Here is a 19,218-nt window from a genome sequence, read left to right on the forward strand (position 1 = left end):
GGGATTTTGAAAGGGATTGTGTTGAATTGGTGGATCAATTTAGGAAATATTGCTATCTTAACAATATTAAGTCTCCAAATCCATGAACATGAGGTATTTTTCCACTTATTTGAAGCTTTAATATCTTTCAACACTGTTTTAGAGTTTTCAGAAGTATTGCACTTCTTTTTATTACATTTATTTCTACATAGAGTTGATTCTCATCATTTGCAGTAATCACAATCTACCAAGTCACTCCAAACATTGAACTGGTGGTTACTATAGCTTTTGGAGCAATACAGGGTGAGGTTCTTGTGAGCCTCCGGTCTCAACATTTTTGTCAGTTGAAATGCCATTTGTGTTACATAGGTTTGTTTGCCAGTGCCCTTGTAAAGCAAGTCAGTCTCACCAGTGTTGAAAGCCTGCTCTTCCTCATAATCCTTTTTCTTTCTTTCTTTTTTTTTTTTTTGAGACAGAGTCTCACTCTGTTGCCCAGGCTGAGTGCAGTGGTGTGATCTCAGCTCACTGCAACCTCTGCCTCCCAGGTTCAAGTGATTCTCGTGCCTCAGCCTCCCAAGTAGCTGGGATTACAAGTGCATGCCACCACACCCAGCTAATTTTTGTATTTTTAGTAGAGACGGGGTTTCACCATATTGGCCAGGCTAGTCTCGAACTCCTGACCTCAGGTGATCCACCTGCCTCAACCTCCCAAAGTGCTGGGATTACAGGCATGAGCCACTGCACCTGGCCTCATAATCCTTTTTATGTATAACACTTAGGTATTTTTAAAAATTCTTCTGTAGCCTCTTGTGTGCAGAACCTGCCTCTCCAGCAACCTTAATAAGGCAGGAGACTTGGACTCTGATCCTAGCTCTCATCACAACTAGCTGTAACATTGGGCAAGCCTCTTAGGAAGAAAAAAAAACAAAAAGACTTTTGATGAGAATATCTCTAAGGTTCTACTTATTCTAGAGTTCAGGTATTACGCCACCAAAAAAAGTAACATTTGTATAGTAATTTTTAAAGCTCATGGCACCACCTGGTGGTTATAGAAAAGGACATGCTGAAGAAAGGAGATTCTGTAATTTTTGATTTTTGAATAAAAATTTCAATTTTCAGACAATTTCCCCTCTAAACTGGCTACCTATAGGTGCACTACTACATCTAAAAGCATCATAAAATTATGCTTACAATCACACCCTGCATAGAATTGCTTGTGAATGTAAAGACTTTACCCCTTGAATAGTTATAACCAATAAGCAGGTATTATTCTTACTTTTATTTTCTTTTTTTGGAGAGATAACGTCTCACTATGTTGTCCAGGCTCGTCTCGAACTCCTGTACCCAAGAGATCCTCCCACTTCGGCCTCCCAAAGTGATAGGATTACAGGTGTGAGCCACTATGCATGGCCAGCTATTATTCTTTGGTTTTAAAGAAATCTGTTGGCCGGGCGCGGTGGCTCAAGCCTGTAATCNCAGTGAGCTGAGAACCGGCCACTGCACTCCAGCCTGGGTGGCAGAGCAAGACTATGTCTCAGGAAAAAAAAAAAAAAAAAAAAAAAAAAAATGTTAAAAAATTATATAAAATAAATTTTTTTATTATACCAAAACATTTCCATATTAAAGTTTTTCATATGAGAAATGACTGTCAGAGGCACCAACAAATGCCTACCACATTACGCATAAAACACAATAATAGCAGTTTGTCTCCATTTGTGTTTGTCTAATTTCTAATCATTATTAGATTGAGGTGATGCAATTTTGGTAAAAATGTCACAGAAGTGGTAAGTTCTTAGTGTATCATTTTGAAGCAGCATCATTGTCTGGGGTAAATACCTGGGGTTGGTCATCTTGCGCCAAGAAAATTAAGGACAGGAACATGCGGTTGGGTTAAGGAGCAGAAAGTTCAATATGCAGCAGAAAGGAGAGAGGAGAGCAGCTACTTGGGAGACAGAGGCTCGAAAACACAGAATAGCAGCCGACTGCCGCAGATTTTATAGGCAGGCTTGAGAAGAAGGCAGTGTCTGATTTACCTGGGCTCACATATTGGTTTGACCAAGTGTGACACTTACATAGAGGCCAGGGAAAGCTGGTCGCCCTACCCTAATCTTATTATGCAAATGAGCTTTCCACTGGGCTGGCACCATCTTGTCTGTTCCTTATGGTACACGTGGCTGCAAAAACAGACGATGGAGCCGCCGTTTTGAACATGCCTAGTCCTAGGTGGTATATTCCTATTTGCACAACTGCTGGCATTCACTGGTGCAAGCTTCCAGCTTGCTTGTTTACGTCTGCAGCTCGATTTTACAGGCTGCTCTTTGTTAGAAAAGGAAATGATTTGTGGGCTGCTTTTCTTTCTCTTTTTTTTTTTTTTTTTTTTGAGACGGAGTCTTGCTCTGTCACACCCAGGCTGGAGTGCAGTGGCATGATCTCAGCTCACTGCAACCTCTGCCTTCTGGCTTCAAGCGATTCTCCTGCCTCAGCCTCCCGAGTAGCTGGGATTACAGGTGCCTGCCATCACGCTCAGCTAATTGTTTGTATTTTTAGTAGAGACGGGGTTTTACCATGTTGGTCAGCCTGGTCTCGAACTCCTGATCTCAGTTGATCCACCCACCTTGGCTTCCCAAAGTGCTGGGATTACAGGCGTGATCTACCGTGCCTGGCCCTGGGGCTGCTTTTCATTAAGAGGGAAACCTTACCCAGGATTTCTGTATCCTATCTGCCTAAGTAATTTCTTTTTAACTCCTATATCAATACAAAAGGGTACATGATGTGAATATGTCTAATTTCTGGTTATGTTAGCTTTGATCACTTCATTAAGACAGCTATCTACTGGGTTTATCGACTATGAAGTTACTATCTTTTCGTTTGTATTTAACAAACATCTTGTTAATTACTTTGAGACTATGCAAATATCCTTTTTCTCCTAATTTTAGTACCCATAGGAGGATCTTGTCTGCAACAGTTATTACAGTGGTGTTCTAAGGATGGTTTCTGTTTCCCTCATTCCTTTCCTATATATTAATTGGAATTATTTGGTGAAGAAGTGTCTCTTTTCCTGTATTTACTTATTTATTCATTCAACAACCTATGGTTTCATAGAATTTTTTTTTTTTTTTTTGAGACAGAGTTTCACTCTTGTTGCCCAGGCTGGAGTGCAAAGGCGCGATATCGGCTTCCTGCACCCACCGCAACCTCCGCCTCCTGGGTTCCAGCGATTCTCCTGCCTCAGCCTCCCGTGTAGCTGGGATTACGGGCAGGCGCCACCATGCCTGGCTAATTTTGTATTTTTAGTAGAGATGGGGTTTCTCCATGTTGGTCAGGCTGGTCTTCACCTCCCGACCTCAAGTGATCTGCCGCCTCGGCCTCCCAAAATGCTGGGATTACAGGCATGAGTCACCACGCCTGGCTAGATATTTATTTTATTATTTAGGTTATAATCCAATACAGTCATTTATTTGATTGCTCAAATATGTTTGAATAATTTAATATGATGAAAAGTTTTGGTATAATGAAAATATTTGAGCTGGGCATGGTGGTGTATGCTTGTAATCCCAGTGACTCAGGAGGCTGAGGCAGAAGGATGGCTTAAGGCTGAGTTTGAGTCTGCAGTGAGCTATGATCACACCACTGCACTCCAGATCCTGACTCCAAAATATACATATATATAAATTTTATGTAATTGTTTAATAGGTTTTTTTTTTTTTTTTTTTTTTTTTTAAGAGACAGAGTCTCACTCTGTCACCCAGGCTGGAGTGGCTCACTGCAAGCTCCACCTCCTGGGTTCACGCCATTCTCCTGCCTCAGCCTCCCGAGTAGCTGGGACTACAGGCGTCCGCCACCTCGCCCGGCTAGTTTTTTGTATTTTAGTAGAGACGGGGTTTCACCATGTTGGCCAGGATGGTCTCGATCTCCTGACCTCGTGATCTGCCCATCTCAGCCTCCCAAAGTCCTGGGATTACAGGCCTGAGCCACTGCTCCTGGCCTGTTTAATAGGTTTTTTTTAAAAAGCCAAAGAATAATAACTGATTGGTGGTGACCATTCAGGGGTTAGTCTTGATGTTTACAAGGATTCAATGCAAGGTGTGATTTTAATCATATTTGTATGATACTTTTAGAAGTAGTAGTGCGTTTGTAGGTAGCCATTCTAAAGGGAAAATTGTCTGAAAATTGAAGTTCTACAAAATAACTGAGGAGTACTCTTCAGAAGTGTCATGAAAAATAGGAAAAGATTGAGACCTGTCACTGAGGAAATTAGACATGACAAAATGCAGTGTGGGATCCTAGAACAGAAAAAGAACATTAGAGAGGAAACTGGTGAAACCCCAGTAAAATCTGTAGTTTATTTAGTAGCATCGTGCTGAAGTTAGTTTTGATAATTGCACTATAATTACATAAGAAGTTAAACTTAGGGGATATTGGGTGAAGGATACGTGGGAACTCTCTGTACTATTTTTGCAGCTTTTCTCTAAATCTAAAATTTTTCAAAATAAAAGGTTAAAAAATGATTCCCATATAAAAAAGGATCATCTCTGAGTTAATAATATAAGTGTTTATTATCAAGGGTAATTATCAGTTGCACAAGTCTTTTTATTTTATTTTATTTATTTATTTTGAGACAGAGTTTTGCTTTTGTTGCCCAGGCTGGAGTGCAATGGGATGATCTCGGCTCACTGCAACCTCTGCCTCCTGGATTCAAGCAATTCTCCTGCCTCAGTCTCCCAAGTAGCTGGGAGTACAGGCATACACCACCATGCCTGGCTAATTTTTGTATTTTTAGTAGTGACGGGGTTTCTCCATCTTGGTCAGGCTGGTCTCAAACTCCTGACCTGAGGTGATCTACCTGCCTTGGCCTCCCAAAGTGCTGGGATTATAGGTGTGAGCCACTGTGCCTGGCCTGGTTGCACAAGTCTTATAGGAGATACCAGAATCTCCAAGGGGTACAACGTATCTTTAATTTGAATAGAAAGCAGAGGTTTGTGCTGTTATTCTGTTGTAGGCACAATGTGGTCGGCATCTGTTGGTTTTGCCAGACAGACACTCATTCCGCTATTTTCCTTGTGAGATGGAGTCTTGTTCTGTTGCCCAGGCTGGAGTGCAACAGCGTGATCTTGGCTCACTGCAACCTCCACCTCTCCGGTTCAAGCGATTGCTCCTGTCCTCAGCCTCCTGAGTAGTTGGCATTACAGGTGCCCACCATCATGCTCGGCTAATTTTTGTATTTTTAATAGACACAGCATTTCCCCATGTTGGCCAGGCTGGTCCAGAACTCCTGACTTCAGTGGATCTGTGGCCTCAGCCTCCCCAAGTGCTGGGATTACAGGTGTGAACCAACGTGCCCGACCACATTCCCCTCNCTTAATCCCTCCCTGGTCCAGTTCATGAGCTGCCCCACCCCAAAACTCCATGAACACATGACCCACCTGGGCCAATCAGTGCCTTCCTTGGCACTTTTGCTAGAACTATAAGGAAAGATAAATTTGTTTTCCTCTGGGATTGTTCAATTTGTAGGATATAAACCTGGAGCTACCTGATACCACCATGTAGAGAAAGAATCCTAAGAGTGAAAGCATAGAGAGCGACAACTCAGAGATGGTGAGGTCCAGCCCTAATTATATAACTTCAGCCCCTGAACCTAGGTATGTCAGAAATCATAGGTTTCTTGGTTAACTTAACCCTGTTAAGCATGAGTCACTGATACTCTCAACCTTCCACCCTTTCTGTCTCAGTTTATTTGGCTTAAGCCGGTTTGAGTTTAGTCTCTGTCACTTGATACCAAAAGAGTCATGAATGAGCTCTTCCTTTCTCCGTCATCATGGTGTGTGCTTGACTCCGCTTCTCACCATGTCTTCTCACAAGACTTTCAGGATTAAGTGATTCCTGGCCAAAAATCAAAAGCAAAATCGTCCCATTCCCCAGTGGATTCATATGAAAACTGGTAATAAAATCAGGTACAACTCCAAAAGGAGACATTGGAGAAGAACCAAGCTAGGTCTGTAAGGAATTGCACATGAGATGGCACACATATTTATGCTGTCTGAAGGTCATGATCACGTTACCATATGAAGCTGAAAATATCACCACTATCTGGAGAGTTGGATGTTTTATTGGGAATATATATATTTTTTTCTCTGAATCTGTTATGAGCGTGTTGGTTGGTTGGGTTGAGTAATAAATATGTGAGATCTTTCATTTTTTTTAAAAAAGAATAATGAATGAAACATTCTATATTTTATTTTTTTAAATTAGTTTATTTTTGAGACAGGGTCTCACTCCTGTGGCTGAGGCTGCAGTGTAATGATGCGAGCTTGGCTCACTGCAGTCTCTACTTCCTGGGTTCAAGTGACCCTCCCACATCAGCCTCCCGAGTAGCTGGGACTACAAGCAGACACCACCACACCCAGCTAATGTTGTATTTTTAGTAGAGAAGGAGTTTCACCAAGCTATGTAGCCTGGTCTCGAACTTCTGAGCTCAAGTGATGAGCCTGCCTTGGCCTCCCAAAGTGCTGGGATTACAATCGTGAGCCACTGTGCTCAGCCTACATTCTATATTTTGGTACTCACTTTGAAATTCAAATGTATTAAAGGAGAACATTGATTTTATATTTTTATAAAGGCAGTCTTGTTTTAAAGAGAGAAAAATTTGGGCACAGTGGCTCATGCCTGTAATCCCAACACTTTGAGAGGCTGAAGCAGGAGGATTAGTTGAGCCCAGGAGTTTGAGACCAGCCAGGGCAACATAGTGAGATCCCTGTCTCTACAAAACAAACCAAAACTAGCTAGGTGTGGTGGTGCGTGCCTGTAGTCCTAGGTACTCAGGAAGCTGAGGCAGGAAGATTGCTTGAGCCTTGGAGTTTGAGGCTGTAGGTGAGCCATGATTGCCCCACTGTACTCCAACCTGGGCTACAGAGCAAGACACTGTCCCTCAACCCAGAAACAGAAAATGAAAGAAAAATTTGACACAAGTTGTCACCTTAACAATTTTAGAAACAGTTCTTTTTCTTTTCTTTCTTCTTTTTTGTTTTTCTTTTCTTCTTTTTTAGACAATGTCGCATTCTGTCGCCCAAGCTGGAGTGCAGTGGCATCCTTACGGCTTACTGCAGCCTGAACCTCCCAGGCTCACACCATCCTCCCACCTCAGCCTCCCAGGTAGCTGGCACTATAAACTTGCGCCACCATACCTGGCTAATTTTTGTATTTTTAATAGAGATGGGGGTTTCACCATGTTTCCCAGGCTGGTCTTGAACTCCTGGACTCAAGTAATCCTCCCACTTCAGCCTCCCAAAGTGCTCAGATTATAGACATAAGCCACCATGCCCAGCCAATTTTTTCTTTCATGAGTCATTAAGCTATGTGAAACTTAGTGGATAGAAATTATAAAACAGTCCAAATGTGTTTAATTTCCATGGTTATCCACTGGGGAATATGGGTCAATAGAGACAAGAGGACTGCTCTTGTTTCTCAACATCTATATACCTTTCAGTGTCTAACATAAACACATTTCCAATACAATTAACAACTGTTAATTGGAATTCACTCTAGTTGTAGGGGAAAGGAAATATTTAAATCCTTTTCAGATTTTTTCTTTTCTTTTCTTTTTTTTTTTTGAGATGGAATTTCAGTCTAGTTGCCCAGATTGGAGTGCAGTGGCACAATCTTGGCTCACTGCAACCTCCACCTCCTGGGTTCAAGCGAATCTCCTGCTTCAGCCTCCCAAGTAGCTGGGATTACAGGTGCACGCCACCATGCCTAGCTAATTTTTTTTTTTTTAAGTAGAGATGGGGTTTCCCCCTGTTGGCCAGGCTGGTCTCGAACTCTTGATCTCAGGTGATCCGCCCACTTCAGCCTCCCAAAGTATTAGGATTACAGATGTGAGCCACTGTGGCTGGCTCTTTTTCAGATTAAAGAAAAAAATTATCTTCGTATCTTGACCATGCTACCTTCAAACCAGTTTTCATTAAAAAAAAATCAAGACAAGAGCAATATTAGATTTATGTCTGACGGCATTAAAAAGCTGCAAGCACAAGAGGATAGAAAATACATTTTCTTTTTAAGTATCTAGGGAACACACATGAACACTGATCATCTATTAGGCCAGAAATAAAATATCAATTTCAAAAGGCAGAAATATTACAGACATTTTCTGAATACAGTATGATAAACCTAGAAATTATCGAATCAGAAAAAATTCCCCTTGTCCTGGAGATTAAGAAATTGTCTTAAATGATGCTTGAGTCAAAGGGGGAAATAAGAACCAATGCTGAACTTCTAAGATGGAATTAAAACATAAGGACAGTTGCTAGCATCTGTGCTGTCATTGTGTGAATTAGAAAAGGTGTTCCTTTTCAAGTAAAACAGAGACCAACCCTGCTGTATCTGTGAGTGACGATGGCCTGGAGCCCAGCTGGCTGAAAGATGAGCATGAGACTCTGGGGAATTAGAGCCAAAGTGAGTTGGTAACTGGAGAAGAAAGAAAACATAAATTTCTCTTCTCTAGGGGAAAAAAACCTGAGTACAACCTGACTCCTAAGAACAAAAGACAAGAAAGCAGTTTATTAAAATACAAGAATTTTAATAAACTTGTTACTTTCCTGTAACCTACTATAGATTTACCTGTTTCAAATGCTTTTTTTTAATTTTTAATTTTTTTTTGAGGCAGTGTCTTGTTCTGTCACCCAGGCTGGAGTGCAATGGCATGATCTCAGCTCACTGCAAACTCCTCCTTCCAGGTTCAAGCAAGCCTCGTGCCTCAGCCTTCCAAGCAGCTGGGATTACAGGTGTGTGCTGCCATGCCCAGCTAATTTTTTCATTTTTAGTAGACATGGGGTTTCGTCATGTTGCCCAGGCTGATCTGAACTCGCAGCCTCAAGTGATCTGCCTGCCTTAGCCTCCCAAAGTGCTGGGATCACAGGCATGAGTCAACTGCACCTGGCCAATTTTTTAATTTTTTGAGGTAGGATCTTGCTTGTGTTGCCCAAGCTGGAGTGCAATAAGTAGCATAGTCATGGCTCACTGCAGCCTCAGCCTCCCAGGCTCAAGTGATCCTCTCGCCTCAGCCTCTCAAGTAGCTGGGACCACAGGTAGACACTACCATGCCCTGCTAATCAAACACTTTAGAAATATAACTGTGTCATTTTAACAAGTTACTGTGTAGAGTGTGAAAATCTTAGAGGATCAATAAAAGAGCCAAAAAAAAAAAAAGTCCCCAAATAAGTTACTGTGAAAAGTAATGGTCAGAGTTTTCTATCACCTGATGTAAATGATTTGCGAGTAAGCTTGCCAAGCCTGTCTTAAAGGATGCCTATATTCAAAGCCAAGAAAAGTCCCAGTTTGTAATTGTGTTGCTATTATAAATAACCATGCAGATAGTCCCTTCTTGCAGCAGTAGAATATTTTTGAATGGAGGGACTCCTGACATTACTTTCCTAAAATCACAAAAGGCTCTCACTCTCAGGTTTGTGTGGATAACTTTCTCTTATAGTCACATCTCTCCTAGAATGGGAGCAATAAAGCCTGTAGGTGCCATGAAAGGATGGGGACCTCACCAGAGAGGACTGGTCTCAGCAATGCCCTTAAGTGGTCAAAACATGCTGCGGTTGAGGACAGGATTGTGAGGGGATAGAGGTGAGGTAGGGAAGTAACTGATTGCATTTAGACTGAGATGAATAGCAACCTAGAAATTGAGGGGAAGAGCTGTTGAAGAGCTCTTTCTGGCATGAGGAGTAAGGGTAGCTCAAGGTGGATTTTGATGCAGGAGTCACTGGGCAGGAATTTAAGAAACTTCCATTGTGACACTAGGAATAGGCCACAATGGTGCAGTGACAAAATAAAGACCTGGTTGCTAGGGCCAGAGAATAAACACCGGGTGCCTAGAGGAGAAGAGATGGAGCCCCAGCCCTGGTCCCCTTTCCCACCCTTCCTCCCCGCAAGGCTGTCTGAGATGCCACCTTCCACCTAAACATCATCTCCCCAATTTTAATCCTTAACTTCGGTCCCTGACTTCTGCTTCATCTCCAGCCACATTTGCACAAAGGAACATCACCTGTCCATCCTGGAATCTCTAAGGTTTTCTGCTTTCCTTCTGTCCCAATGGCCAACTCTGCGAAGTCAGCTGAGATGCCCACCATCTCCAAAACCCTTAACCCTACTCCTGATCCTCATCAAGAATCTCTGGACCCTAGGATTACCATTGCCTTATTCGAAATTGGATCACTTTCCCCTTCCTCCTGGGGCTCTCTCCCTTCTCTAAAGAATAGCAGCCATCAAGTTACAGAACAACAGACTGCAGAGAAGTTTAACAGTCTCTTAAAAGAAATTAAAGATATTCTTAAAAATATGGCAGGTTTTGAAGAGAAGTTCACAGAAGCAAAAGACCTTTTTGAGGAAACCAATATTTCTGAGGATGTGTCAGCCCACAAAGAAAATATCAGAGGACTTGACAAAATCAATGAAATGTTATCAACAAACCTGCCTGTTAATTTAGCCCCAGAAAAAGAAGAGAATGAACATAAACAGGAGATGATATTGGAAAACCAGAACTCTGAGAACATAGTACAAGTTTTTGCAAGAGATTTGGTAAATCGTTTAGAAGAAAAAAAAGTCCTTAACAAAACTCAACAAAGTCAGGAAAAAGCAAAAAACAGACTCCTTAATGTTCAAGAAGAAACTATGAAAATTAGGAACAACATGGAGCAATTACTACAGGAAGCAGAACACTGGAGTAAACAACATACTGAGCTCAGTGAACTGATAAAATCCTATCAGAAATCTCAGAAAGACGTAAGTGAAACTCTCAGAAATAATGGAGTCGATTTCCATACCCAGCCAAATAATGAAGTGTCAGCTAAGCATGAGCTGGAGGAACAGGTGAAGAAACTGAGCCATGACACCTATTCATTGCAGTTGATGGCAGCTTTGCTAGAGAATGAATGCCAAATCTTACAGCAGAGAGTAGAAATTCTCAAGGAACTCCATCATCAGAAACAGGGAACTCTGCAAGAGAAGCCAATTCAAATAAACTGTAAACAGGACAAGAAAAATCAGAAGCCATCAGAAGCAAAGAAAGTAGAAATGTATAAGCAGAACAAGCAAGAAATGAAGGGTACGTTTCGTAAAAAAGACAGATCCTGTAGAAGCCTGGATGTTTGTCTTAATAAGAAAGCTTGCAATAACCAGTTCAATATTCATGTTGCAAGAAAAGCTCTTAGGGGAAAAATGAGGTCAACTAGCAGCCTAAGATAGAAAATACCAAAAGCAGGCAAAAAGGTGAATCCTTAAAAAACTACATCTGATACATCCAGCTTGTCAGGCATGATCAATCATCAAACCTTGGGCAGATCTGCTGGTTCAACCAAGAAAAAGTTATACAATAAGAAGATTAACACTTACATTACTCATTACCTCAGCAGTTATGTAAGTCTGGTCCTTAATGACCATTGTGTCTACATCAGGTTCATAACTTTTCACCTTTACAATCTGCTTGGTTTTTTTGTAATTATTAGATAGACACCTAGAGTGAGAAGTTACAGGTCCAATTAAGTAAAGATCTAAATAAAAACTAGAATACAAGGGAAAATTTTTTTTCTTTATTTAATCATTGCCTGGGGCAGGGGAGTTCTGAGGAAAAAAAGTGTATAGTGTTTTGGCCAGGTGCAGTGGCATTTTGGGAGGCCAAGGTGGGAGGATCGCTTGAGGCCAGGAGTTTGAGACAAACCTGAGCAACACAGCAAGATCCCATCTCTAAAAAAAAAAATTAAGTGAAAAAAAGTACATAATGCTCTTAGCTGTGACCTTTTAAAGCCCCCTTCTAAACTGATGTCTTCCTTTTCTCTATTAACACTGAAATGTGGGATGTGGAATTTAAAAAATGCTGATAATCCAACCCTAACAAATCTTTTTTCTCTTATAAATCTGCACTGGCTCTACTTTTTCTAAGGTGCCTCCCTTGCTCCTCCACTAGTGAACTGTGGGCATACTGGGCAGCAGAGGCCCTTGGGAAGGACCCCTTCAACTTGTTTGGAAGAATAGAGACATTTCTAAATTTCATTTTTTATTTTATTTTATTTTTGAGATGGAGTTTTGCTCTTGTTGCCCAGGCTGGAGTGCAATGGCATGATCTCAGCTCACTGCAACCTTCACCTCCCAGGTTCAGGCGATTCTCTTGCCTCAGCCTCCTGAGTTGCAGAATTACAGGCATGTACCACCACACCCAGCTAATTTTTCTTATTTTTTAGTAGAGATGGGGTTTCATCATGTTGGCCAGGCTGATCTCAAACTTCTGACCTCAGGTGATCCACCTGCCTCGGTCTCCCAAAGTGCTGGGATTATAGGCATGAACCACCATGCCCAATTTAGATTTTATTTTTGCTGGAAAAGTTTCTCCCATTCCTCCAGGTATAGACAGTAGTGTTACCCAGGGGGAAAAAAGCAGTATCTTCTGTTAAGGGAGCTGGACTTCTGGTTCCAGAAAAGATGGAGCAGATGAATTTTCCCTTATTCTTCCCTTTAGGTAAGCTAAAACCCCTGGACATTATACGTAAAGCAAACATAAGATTCTGAAAGGTGGAGAAAAGGAAGTGGAATGGCCAGGGACCCTGAAACTTAAGGAATAACATGGTGCTTAGTTCTCTGGGTTTTCTTTTTGCCTCTTATATATTCTGAGCTAGGTGCTGGAGAAGTCCACAACCCAAAAATGTCAATGCACGTAGACAAAAAAATTCCCCCATAAAGCCTGCTTTCTTTTGCCAACAGATGAGAAAAGGAACAGTCTGGCAAGACAGAAACCTTTTGACAAAACTGCCCTAATCCAGTCAAATTGTATAGAAATATATTTCTACCCCCATCCCCCTCAGCAAATACTGAGCAGAGAGCCTAGACATTCATCCTTGCCTGGCAGTCGTGAGGCACCCTGCTCTTCTGGGATGGTGCAGAGGAGGTAACAGTAGGGATTCTAAAGTTCTGCCCTCCACCTGATGGTAACAGTGCTCTTCCCTGGCCTCCCCCAACCCCTCCAGTAGAGTGGAATGTCAGTGGAGGCCACACGAGTAGCCTAGATTTCTACCCCTCTTCCCTGCTGGCAGCATCAGCAGGGCCCTACTAAAAAAAGAAGACTTAATAAGATCCAGGATCCCCTAACAATCCCCAAAATGTCCAGGACACAATAGAAAAATCACTCATTATACTGAGAGCCAGAAAAATCTCAACTTGAATGAGAAAAGACAATTAACAGATACCAACAATGGGACAACAGAGACACTAGAGATATCTGACAAGGAAATTAAAGCAGTCATTATAAAAATGCTTCAGGCTGGGCACGGTGGCGCATGTCTGCAATCCCAGCACTTTGGGAAGCCAAGGCGGGCAGATCACCTGAGGTTGGGAGTTTGAGACTAGCCTGACCAACATGGAGAAACCCCGTCTCTACTAAAAATACAAAATTAGCTGGGCATCATGGCATATGCCTGTAATCCCAGTTACTCAGGAGGCTGAGGCAGGAGAATCGCTTGAAACCAGGAGGCAGAGGTTGCAGTGAGCCAAGATCGCACCATTTCACTCCAGCCTGGGCAACAAGAGTGAAACTCCATCTAAAAAAAAAAAAAAAAAAAAAAGGCTTCTATGAACAGTTACAAACATGAAACAAATGAAAAAGTAGAAAGTATCAGCAAATAAATATAAAAGAGACATAAGTGGAAATTATGGAACTGAAAAATATAAGTAATATAGCCTCACTGAATGTACTCAATAGCAAAATATAGATGTCAGAGAAAAGATTCTATGAACTTGAAGACAGAACCATATAGATGACCCAGAGAAAATTGACAGAGAGGCTGGGCACAGTGGCTCATGCCTGTAATCCCAGCACTTTGAGAGGCTGAGGAAGGTGGATCACTTGAGGTCAGGAGTTTGAGACCAGTCTGGGCAATGTAGTGAGACCCCTATCTCTACAAAAAATACAAAAATTAGTCAGGCGTAGTGGGGCACACCTGTAGTCTCAGCTACTCAGGAGGCTAAGGTGGGAGGATTGCTTGAACCCAGGAGTTTGAGACCAGCCTGGGCAACATAGGGAGACCCCATCTCTACAAAAATTAGCCAGGCATGACAGCACACGCTTGTAGTGTCAGCTACTTGGGAGGCTGAGATAGATTGCTTGAGCCTGGGAGGTTGAGGCTGCAATGAGCCATGATCATGCCACTGCACTCCAGCCTAGGGGACAGAGTGAGCCCTGTCTCAATCAATCAATCAATCAATCAATCAAAAAGTTGGAGTGAGAACCCAGGATCCTCTCCATCTTGCCTTCCAGGGGTAAAGGTTTTTTTTTTCCCCTCTCTCTTTTGTTTTTTTTTTTGAGACCGAGTTTCGCTCTTGTTGCCCAGGCCAGAGTGCAGTGGTGTAATCTTGGCTCACCGCAACCTCTGCCTCCCAGGTTCAAGTGATTCTCCTGCCTCACCCTCCCAAGTAGCTGGGATTACAGGTGCCCGCCATCATGCCCGACTACCTTTGTATTTTTAGTAGAGATGGGGTTTCTCAATGTTGGTCAGGCTGGTCTTGAGCTCCTGACCTCAGGTGATCCACCAGCCTTGGCCTCCCAAAGTGCTAGGATTACAGGCGTGAGCCACCGTGCCCTGCCTTTTTTCTCTCTTCTTTTAGAAGGGGAGGAGGACAGCTGTCTTTCTCTTCTATATAAATGCTCAGTTTCATTTTCTCAGAATTCCCACTTACAGTACAGACCTCATAGAGGATGACATCTGGTTCTCATCACATGCCCCCAGGGATAAGAACTAGGACAAAGGAATCCAGCACAGCAATTATCATAATAATCTGTCTCTGATGCAAAAAATTCATGTATGCATTCAGGGCAACATAAAGATGAGTATTAAAAACCCAGTGAAGACAATCACAATCTCCACCACAGGTTCTTTTATACCTGTAGCAGGGGCATAATAGATTTTCATATGTTGGAAGTACCAAAATGACAACTGGAATGCTGCTCCCTACTCCTAAACCAACATTGCTTTCTGTGTTTGGAATATGTATCACTTTATTCAAAAGCTAAAAGCCAACACTTTCTTGTTATAGCCCTTAGTGAAATAAAAAGATATTGCCACACTTAAATAATATTGGGGGTCCTTAAAAAAATTACACACTTCTTTTCATCTGTCTTTCTTTCAAATGGAGATACCCTCCACACTATTCTCCAAGCATTTTGATTAATAAAGAACTGTGTAGTTTGCTTGGCCAGGTGCGGTGGCTCACTCCTGTAATCTCAGCACTTTGGGAGGCCGAGGCGGGTGGATCACCTGAGGGCAGGAGTTCGAGACCAGCCTGGCCAACATGGCAAAACCCCGTCTCTACTAAAAATACAAAAATTAGCTGGGTGTGGTGGCGCACACCTGTAGTCCCAGCTACTCAGGAGGCTGAGGCAGGAGAATCGCTTGAACCTGGGAGGCAGAGGTTGCAGTGAGCCAAGATCACACCACTGCACTCCAGCCTGGAAGACAGAGTGAGACTCCATTTCAAGAAAAAAAAAAGAAAGAAAGAAATCTTTCCTTATATCATGAGTAAAAGTCTTCCAAAGTCCTTTTAATTTCTTGTCTTTCTCATTTATTTCTTTAATTTATCTTGAATTGATCCAGAAAAAGATTCATCATGGTATTTAGGCTGATTGTCTATAAGCTGTAGATGGGGTTTTCAAGTCCCTTTTGCTTGTCGATGCTTTGAGCCCTTTTTTAACCTTTCCAGTAAGAAAGTATGAGACACTTTATATATATAAAAAGTAAGGATGGAATAATGCAAGAAGCATTTCACAAATAGGGAGGTAATCTAAGTCTCAACTTGTTTCAGTCTGAGTTGCTTCATTTAAAAGGTGGCGATAATAACTTTCTTTTGGACCATGGACAAATTGTTCAAAGATTCTCTGGCTCCCTCAGCTGAGGTCTTATTGCTCTCTGGGAAGTAGGAACAGATTAAATGAGAGAATTAGAAACTAATCAGAAGCAAGCCTGGCTAAAAAGAAAGGGAACAACAGCCAAAAACCCAAGCACACAGGATATCCGGAAGTTGGGGTCATTGGTGTGTTGCAAGTGAAAAGAAAGATAAGTATTACCTTAAAAAGACAGCTATTCTAGATTAATGTGAGGTAGAGGAGTGGATTTATCATCATTATCACATAAATATTATTATTTTTATAAAGTTATTCTACAAACCTGATTGATACAGAAAATCATTTTAATTTTTCTTACCTTAATAAAGAAAGGCCTCAGGCAGATCATCATTGGAGTGTCACAGCCAGTTGACTGTTTTTCTTTTCTAACAATCACTTTTCCAGCGGAAACCACTGACCACTAATCCATGTTTAATTAAATTTTCTCTCACAGGGAAGCATATATTGCTTTGGTTTGTACTGGTCTGTTAGGAAGCCTTAGTTTATGAGGAATTAGATACTGATATGTGCATTTTGCTTTGATTTTAAAGATTAAATGGTTTTTCCAATTTAAGAGAAAGTACTGTTCAATGGTCCTCAGATTTTCTAGGCAAAGACCATATTTTGTTTGTTTCTTCTCCCTTTTCTTGATGTATCCTATTAATCTTTAACAAAACCCAGATTTTGGCTTCATTAATCTTCATTATTTTTAGTATTCCATTTCAATGATTTCTGGCCCCTTCTTGATTTCCCTTTTAAAAGTTGTTTTATTGCATTTTTTCAATTTCTTCTTCTTTTATTGTGGTAAAACAATATACAACATTAAATTTACCATCTTAACTATTTAAAGAATTGTTTTTTATTTTTAAAATATTTGTTTTATTTTTATTTTGAGATGAGGTCTCGCTATGTTGCCCAGGCTGGTCTTGAACTCCTGGATTCAAAGTATTCTCCCACCTCAGCCTCCTAAGTAGCTAGGATTAAAGGTATGTGCCACTGTGCCTAGCTCATCTTAACCATTTTTAAGTAAACAGTTCAGTAGTGTTAAGTATATTCATTTTCACATTATTGTGCAACGGATCTCTATAACTTTTTTTATCTTGTAAAACTCACACTCTATGCCCATTAAACACTAATTCTTCCTTTTCCCTTTCTACTTTGTTTCTATAATTTTGACTATTTTAGATAATTAATATGAATGGAATCACACAGTATTTGTCTTTTTGTGACTAGATTATTTCACTTAGCCTAATGTCCTCCAGGTTCATCCACATTATTGCATATTGCAGGATTTCCTTCTATTGGAGACTCCTTAATATTCCATTGCATGTACACACCACATTTTCTTTATTCGTTCAAACACTGATGGACACCTGGTTTGCTTCTACCTCTTGGCTATTGTGAATAAGACTATAATGAACATAGGTATGCAAATATCTCTTCAAAGTCCAGCTTTGAATTATTCTGGGTACGTACCCAGAAGTGAGATTGCTGGATCCTGTGTAATTCTATTTTTAATTTTTTGAACAATCTACATATTGTTTTCCATAATGGTTGCACCATTTTATATTCCCACCAGCAGTGCAATTTCTCCAGATTCTTGCCAACATTTATTATTTTCTGTTTTTTTTTTTAAGAGACAGGGTCTTGCACTGTTGCCCAGGGTGCAGTGGCTCAATTGTAGTTCACTGTAGTCTTGAACTCCTAGGCTCAAGCAGCCCTCTCCCCTCAGCCTCCCAAAGTGCTGGGATTATAGGCATGAGCCACTGTTCCTAGCCTTCCGTTCTTTTGATAGTAGCCATCCTAATGGGTGTCAGATGAGAAATTGCAAATGCAAACTGCATTTCTCTTACGATTATTGATGTTGAGCACATTTTACCATGGTGATTTTTAAAACATCTTCTTTGTAGAACTGTGTATTTAAGTCCTTTGCTCATTTTTAATCAGGTTATTTCTTGTTGGTAGTATTGAGTTATAGGACTTTCTTATATACTCTGGGTATTAACCCCTTATCCAATACATGACTTGCAAATATTTTTCCTCATTCCATAGGTTTCCTTGTTACTCTGTTAGTTGCTTCTTTTGGTACACAGAAGTTTTTCAGTTTGGTGTAGTCCCATTTGTCTATGTTCACTTTTCTTCCCTGTGCTTTGGTGTCACATTCAAGAAATCATTGTCAAATCCAATGTCTGGAAGCTTTCCTGCTATATTGTCTTCTAGGAGTTTTGTGTTTTAGGTCTTACATTTAGATCTCTAATCCATTTTTACTTAATTTTTGTATATAATGTAAGAGTCCAGCTTCATTCCTTTGCATATAGATCTCCAGTTTTCCCAACACTATTTATTGAAGACAATGCACTTTCCCCACTGTGTAGCCCTGGCACCTTTGTGAGGAATGCTAAATTGGGATTTTTATTTAGTTGTTTATCTTTTGGGGGGGATATAGTTATGAAAAGTAATCTAATTTAAATAAGTAATGTAATTTTAATGAATAAAATGAATAAACCAAATTTACATGTACCAGCGTGGAGAGATGTTTTGACATCTTTTGTCAGAACTTTGGACTGATGTCAATTATGATACCTAATTAATCAAAGGAAAATTCTTAGAAATTTGAAAACTTGGGAGGAGGGAGGGATAGCATTAGGAGATATACCTAATGCAAATGACGAGTTAATGGGTGCAGCACACCGACATGGCACATGTATACATATGTAACAACCTGCACGTGGTGCACATGTACCCTAGAACATAAAGTATAATAAAAATAAATAAATTAAAAAAAGAAATTTGAAAACTTCAGATGAACTTTCATAAAACCACCTAAAGTTTTACGTAACTTAAATATTATAGTTACAAAATTATTTTTACAACAGTAGTATTTAGCATTTCTTGTTGTCTTTCTTATTATATACTTTCATTAAGAGTAAAATACTCAATATTTTAACATATTTTATTTTTTAAAATTTTATTTATGTTTTCTGAGATGGAGTCTTGCTCTGTCACCCAGACTGGAGTGCAGTGGCATGATATCAGCTCACTACAACCTCCGCCTCCCAAGTTCAAGTGATTCTCCCACCTCAGCCGCCTGAGTAGCTGGGACTACAGGTGCCACCACCACACCTGACTAATCTTTGTATTTTCAGTAGAGACAGGCTTTCCCCATGTTGTCTAGGCTGGTCTCAAACTCCTGACCTCAGGTGATCCACACACCTCAGCCTCCCAAAGTGCTAGGATTACAGGCCTGAGCCGCCGTGCCTGCCTTAACATATTTTTAAAGTCAGGTGTTTTTTGTTTTTTTTTTAAGGGAGACTCCTCCA

General features: G+C 40.8%; 1 protein-coding gene and 1 pseudogene across 2 annotated transcripts in view; both read left to right on the forward strand.

Annotated features, from left to right (window-relative positions):
* The first annotated feature begins 5,823 nt into the window (after positions 1 to 5,823).
* Positions 5,824 to 5,979, forward strand: LOC108528896 (60S ribosomal protein L39 pseudogene; annotated as a pseudogene).
* A 3,855-nt stretch (positions 5,980 to 9,834) lies between these two features.
* The window catches only part of SPZ1 (spermatogenic leucine zipper 1), a 36,833-nt gene continuing 27,449 nt past the window's right edge, over positions 9,835 to 19,218 (forward strand). Inside the window, exons 1-2 of one of the 2 annotated variants that reach the window (XM_017870920.1) lie at positions 9,835 to 11,080; positions 12,488 to 12,636. In XM_017870920.1, coding sequence (XP_017726409.1) covers positions 10,069 to 11,080; positions 12,488 to 12,537 — 1,062 coding nt within the window. In that variant the 5' untranslated portion in view covers positions 9,835 to 10,068 and the 3' untranslated portion in view covers positions 12,538 to 12,636. Of the gene's footprint in view, positions 11,081 to 12,487; positions 12,637 to 19,218 lie in introns of those variants that run through there. The other variant, XM_017870919.1, reaches the window with a different exon arrangement.

This window comes from Rhinopithecus bieti, unplaced genomic scaffold (assembly GCF_001698545.2).
Source record: "Rhinopithecus bieti isolate Rb0 unplaced genomic scaffold, ASM169854v2 scaffold_5216, whole genome shotgun sequence".
Classification (NCBI taxonomy): domain Eukaryota; kingdom Metazoa; phylum Chordata; class Mammalia; order Primates; family Cercopithecidae; genus Rhinopithecus; species Rhinopithecus bieti.